Consider the following 6,016-nt stretch of genomic DNA (forward strand, 5'->3'; position numbering starts at 1 on the left):
CAAAGCTAAAGTAGACCAAATGCAAAATTGGAGCTCAAGTTTTCATAATAGAAAAATAGCATTACACCACAGCATACAGAATGTTCTTTCACCAGTTCTGCATACACAGCTATATATACGCAAACCAGAAATCTAGGTTGTAAAGTAAGATGCTGTAACTGAATCACCTTTAGCATTAGTCTCCATTGTGTACAACCACAAATCCATTAGTGTCATAGAGTTAAGATAAAAGCTGATGGCCTGAATTTTCAAAAGTCACGAGGGGCACTTTTTTGTGCCCAAATTGAGATCCTTTAAAGGAGCCTGGTTTTCAGAAGCTGTTGAGCACTGTCCTTTTGAAAATCAAACCCTTTTAAGGTGTCTTAGATTGGGCAATGAAAAATTGAGGCACCCAAAAATCACTGCTCGCTTTTGAAAAATTAGGCTGACAAAGCAGCACGAGGAATTACTTGAACAAATAAGATCAAATAAAATCTTAGATCAAGATTTCATATACTTTGTCTCTGGCTGGCAGTTGGCTTTTGCCCTATGCATTCCCTTTGTTTTCAGAACTGTCATTAACTATAATTAGATCTTTTTGTTTCATTCCAAAGGCTCAATTTAAGAAGGCAGCTTTCGTCAATGCCTGGACAACGAGAGCATACAACTCACTCAAAGACTAAGGCAGGCTACAAATATAGAGAGACTGTGTGTGGATTTGTATAATTATCTCCTCAATATCAGCCTGGCCACCATGAACTGTCAAGTATCTGAAAAAACAGAGACTGATTTTGTATGATAGCTGATGCTGTCTTCTGCCTTTACCCCATATCACACTGTTCTCAATGTACTTCAAAATATCAATCGCCAAAGATGGTATTGTTAAGGATTCCTGTGCCAATTTTTTTTAAGCTTGCTATACTAGTCAGTGTTTATACAGAGAGGTTTGAAACTCTGACCTGCAACACATTCTTTATAGGCTACTTTTTGAACCTGGAATTTATCTCCACACTGTGTGAAATGGAACAGAATATACAAAAAGTTGTTTTATCATGTGCATTTTTAAAAGCACCCAGAAAGTTAGGAGGGTTTTTTTTTTTATAGAAGGGGGTGTTTGTCTTTGTTTTATTTTAGTTTTTGTTTTTGTTTTTTCTATTACTTGTATTCATGTGCTCAATGGCTCGCCAGTCTCTTTTGCTTTGAGATCTCAACAGCAACAGCAAAATTGACAAGCAGTAATGCAGCTTCAGCCCACTTTCCTCCCCACCTCCCTTTCACTGCTGCCAGAATATTTGGCTGTGTCTCAGGAGTTTTTAAAAGTGCCGTCAAGTTACTCTTGGGAGAATTCTGTGCCACTGCGCAATGCAGAGTTTTGCAGAAATTAATGTTGTGCGCGCAGAATTTCCTTTTTTCCCCACAAAAAAGGGCCGCAAAGATGTTGGCTGCCACTAGGGGCCCCTGGACCCATCAGAGCCCAGCTCACAAATAGAAAATGAGGCCAGGGGGAGGGGAAGGAACTAGAGGTTTCCCAGCAGCTGTAGTTCCCAGCATGCCCTGAAGGAAGGAGCTGGCAGGGTGCAGGAAAGTCCGTGCAAGCCCGGGACCGAGCATCAGGCTGTTTCTCCCTCTGGATCCCTGGGCTCTAGGAGGGTAGGGGGGTGAGTGTCTGGGCCTCCCAGGACCCCATGGCTGGTCTCTGGGGGGAAGGGGGCATGAATGTCTGGCCCCCCGACTGGGCTTTGGGAGGGGAGAAACAGGAACTGGGTTGTCGTGGGGGTTTCTCTACTCTTGGGGGAATTTTGTGTGGGTATTGTTACAGACATACTTGCTGACAGGTATTTTGAAATAAATTACCAAAAATAATTGAAACTGGCATGATTATATAGAGTTATTTTGAGAAATAAAATTTGCTGAATTTTAAAATATTGTGTGCCAAATTTTTAATTTTTTGGTGCAGAATTCCCCCAGGTGTAATCAGCGTCAGGTACCTTGGGCTAAACTAGAATGTGTCATTCATTGCTAATTGGGTTAGGGAACTGATGTTGATTCATGGACAAGTTTGAGAAACATTAAATTTAAAACAATTCTGTTGATAGCTATAAATCAGGGGTGGGCAAACTTTTTGGCCCTAAGGCTACATTGGGTACAGAAATTGTATGGAGGGCCGGGTAGGGAAGGCTGGGGGAGGCTATGCCTCCCCAAACAGTGAGGCATGGCCTGGCCCCTGCCCCCTATCCATCCCCCCCAGAACCCCAACCCCCCCCCTCCCTCGCTCCCCACCCCTGACTGCCCCCCGGGACTCCTGCATCCTATCCAAACACCCCTGCTCTCTGCCCCCTGACCACCCCCCTGGAACCTCCCACCCCCTATCCAACCCTCCCTGCTCTCCCCACCCCATGTTACCTGTGGGGTGGGGAGGAAAGGGGGGCTCAGTCCTTTCCCTGTGAGTTTCCCCTGCTCGTTTGGCTGTTCTCCCTGGCAGTCAGGCAGGGCTCGCTCCCTGTCTTGGCTTGGCTGCTGGGGACAGGGGCCGAACATGCTGGGGTTGGAGGCGGGCCCTGGCTTGCTCGGCCCCTGTTGCCGGCAGCAGGGCCCTGGCCCCATGACTGCCCCCCTGCAACCTCCCCTGCTCTTCGCTCCCCCTGCTCCCCACCCCCTGACCGTGCCGCCCTGGAGCACCGGGTCTGGCAGTGCTATAGCTGTGCCGCCCAGCTGGCCAGAGCTGCAGCCACGCTGCCCAGGAACTGGGGGAACTGTGACTGAGAGGGAGGGCGGGGAGCAGAAGGGGAGGGGCGAGGAGCTAGCCTCCAACCCGCTCACTGCATTGCCAGGGAGTTGGGCTGGCTCCTCCACAAGCCTGTCCTGATCCCGCTCCCTGGCACGAGCTCGGGGACCAAAGAGAAGGGTCCTGCAGGCTGGATGTGGCCCGCAGGCCATAGTTTGCCCCCTCTGCTATAAATGGTAATGAGCGTGGAGATTGGTCCCTTATCTTTATTACTAAGGATATAAGTGAGAGATTAGGACATTGTTGCTTAGGAGTTCATCTAATCCTGCTTTATATGGTTTCACTTGCAGACATAAATTATCCATCGGCAAAATCATAGTCTTTCCACAGCAGTTAATAGCAATATGATAATCAGAGGAGTATGACTTCAGCTGTGGGAATAGGTAACAGCAGGAGATAAAATTCTAAATAATACAAGACTTGGGGTTTATGACATGATCCTGTACCTGGAAGAGGGGAAGCAGGCTAAAATACAGAAAACATGCAATGCCCCTCAGTAAAAAAGAACGGTCTCTTAATACATTTTTCATGGCTTTCTTTGAGCCAGCAGCTGATCTTTAATGTATAAAACTCTATATGCCAGATTATCAACTAGCATAAATCGATGGCACTCCATTGAAGGCATTGGAGCAATGCTAATTTTATGCTAGCTGAGAATCTGGCCCCACCTATTTATAACCCTCCTTTGCCCAGCCATCACCCTCACAGCACCTTCACTACCAGCCTCTGGCACAGGAGCTATTATCATAATAGCCCTGATCCACCAAAGGATTCCTCCATATTATGGAAATCCTCAGCAGAGTCTGCTTTATGCCAGGGGGACTGGGAGCAAAGACTTAATGGGCCAAGAATTGTACCCATTCGTTTTAACAGTCCTTACCAAAGTTTCAGATCTTACCTTACCTAAAGCTATAACCAAACGAACCGCAGCATATGCAAATGTATCTCTGGATAGTAGGCAGCTAAATTCTGCTCTCAGATGTACATAGCTGTCATTGACTTCTGTGGGAGCCACATATGTGCATCCAATGCAGAATGTGTCCCAGGAAGTTTAACAGACATTTTCCTACCCTAGATCATTTTCATATATTAGTTGAGGCTTTTTCTTTGCTTTGAATAACCATCAAGTGGGAGGTTCTTAAAATAGTTTGATTCTCAAGGAACATTTGCAACAAATTCTATACCCAAATATAGATATTGCTAAAAAAAAAAAACACTACAAGGGGAAGACAAGAATACACCCTCATGTATGTAAAAATGTTTTCATTGTTTTTTAAATGCGATTGAAAACAGGCATCTAAATATTTCTCTCTGATGTTGTGAAACCAACCCCTGCTGCATTGTACTAATGAATGAACACTGGGAAGTGGCACTGAACAGTGTTGCACTGCCCTGAAATGAGTGAAATGCAAAAAAGTGTACAAAGAGCATAAAGGGTGAAAGTGAAGAATGAAAACCAACACAAGTACCACAGAAACAGAGAAGAAGATCTAAGAATTGAGAGGGAGACTTTCAAAAGTGCTCAAGATTGGCCTAACTCTGCTCCTCTTGAAGTCTGATTTAATTAATTATGGTGCTAATTATAGCAGGTACAGAATGTTGTTGTTTTTTTGTTGTTGACCGTGTCCCTTTAAATCATGAGTGTTCAAAATGTATTTTGCCTTTGTAAGCAAGAAAAGTCAGATCTGCCAGCATTTGACAGTGATAAATGGGGATGTTTGGGAAGAAATCTAGAGACACATCTTATTATTAGGCTTGGGAGGTTTTGATTTTTAATCGGTAAATGGTGAAATCGACATTTACCAACATACACGTTGTAGGGGAGCGGACTCACCCCTGCGGCGCCTCCTGCTGGTCGTCTGGGGAATCAGCTCATTTCAGCCTTGGAGCGCCCTCTGCAGGCCGGTGATTCACCTGTCCTCTCTACTTCTGGCCCCCGTGTCCCTCCTAGGACCCCGGTGCCCTTTGCTCTGGGTGCTGCCCCCTGGCAGTACCCACACAGGCTCCGGGTCTCCTCTCCCAGGGGAACCCCCACCCACTAACCCCACCTGGCCTCAGTGTAAGGCCACTGCCAGTCACCAACTAGCCCCCGCTCTCTGGGGCAGAGTGCAGTATAGGCCACTCATCACAGGCAAGGGTGGGTTTGGACCTGCTGTCTTAGCCTACCCCTGGGCTGCCTTCTGCTAGACCAGAAGTAGAGAGGACAGGTGGATCTCTGGGGCTTTCTAGGCTGGAGCTCCCCAGCCCTGCTCCACTCAGGTACCCTGTGTCTAGCTCATGCAGTCAGGCCCTTCTCTTTCTGAGTACAGAGAGAGACTGTCTCTGGGCTCCTGGCTCCCAGCCTCATATAGGGCCAGCTGAGGCCTAATTGGGGTGTGGCCCAGCTGCAGCTACTTCCCCAATCCGCCCAGCTTTTAGAGCTGCAGCTCTCTGCAGGGCTGCTTTAAACCCCCCAGGGCAGGAGCGGGGTGGCTACCCCGCTCCACACGTACAAAACAATGAAAAAATATTTCCATTGATAATAATCCAAATGTACAGAGAGGCAAAGTAAGAAAAATGCTGCTTGAGAACTTACAGGAGCCCCATCTTAATGTGTGCAAAACGTGTTGTAATGCCCGCATTAGCAGGGCTGGGGCTCCATTTAGGTAGCTGTAACTTTTTGAATCTCAGTATCTACTGTCATTAAGTAAGTGCTGTCTGACCCACCCAAATGTCCAGCAACTGTGAAAAAATGCTTAAAACCCATAATTTTGTGCAACAGAACATTTTAATTGATAAAAATCAAATTCTGCCAAGCCTGTGTATTACAGCCGAGCTTCTTTGTTTATATGAAATCAAAAACATTTCAACTGGACTCCAAGGGGGAAAAACTGTTAACTGGAGAAATAATAAAGCACTTGCTCAAATGGAAAATTTTCCTTTGGATTGTATTGCTTTTAATAGAAATATTGGTTCTGAGTGAAAACGTCCTGCTTTCAAGCCTTATCTACCTTAAAGAGGGCAAGTCCATTTTTGTTATTAGATCTTGGTATGGAGAAACAGAATTGCTGTAAAAGGATCATGCAGTGATGCAGTTTAGCTGTTTCTGGTTATACCAAAGAACTCCTGTATTAATCTGTTTACAATAGAATGCCTGTTACGCATTCCTTGCAGATGCAGTAATGATCTGCCCAAACACTTGGCATTCCTGAGGTTCTCACTAGCCTTGCAGAGGTGTTTTCTATTGGGCTGATCACACCGGTAGTATCTGAA

At 45.9% G+C, this 6,016-nt stretch overlaps 1 protein-coding gene across 1 annotated transcript in view; it reads left to right on the forward strand.

Moving 5' to 3' along the window:
* Positions 1-1,902, forward strand: part of PKP2 (plakophilin 2) — a 76,690-nt gene extending 74,788 nt beyond the window's left edge. The window contains exon 13 of the mRNA XM_054034281.1: positions 594-1,902. Coding sequence (XP_053890256.1) covers positions 594-662 — 69 coding nt within the window. The 3' untranslated portion in view covers positions 663-1,902. The remainder of the gene's footprint in view (positions 1-593) is intronic.
* Positions 1,903-6,016: the final 4,114 nt, after the last annotated feature.

This window comes from Malaclemys terrapin, chromosome 1 (assembly GCF_027887155.1).
Source record: "Malaclemys terrapin pileata isolate rMalTer1 chromosome 1, rMalTer1.hap1, whole genome shotgun sequence".
Taxonomy (NCBI): Eukaryota; Metazoa; Chordata; order Testudines; family Emydidae; genus Malaclemys; species Malaclemys terrapin.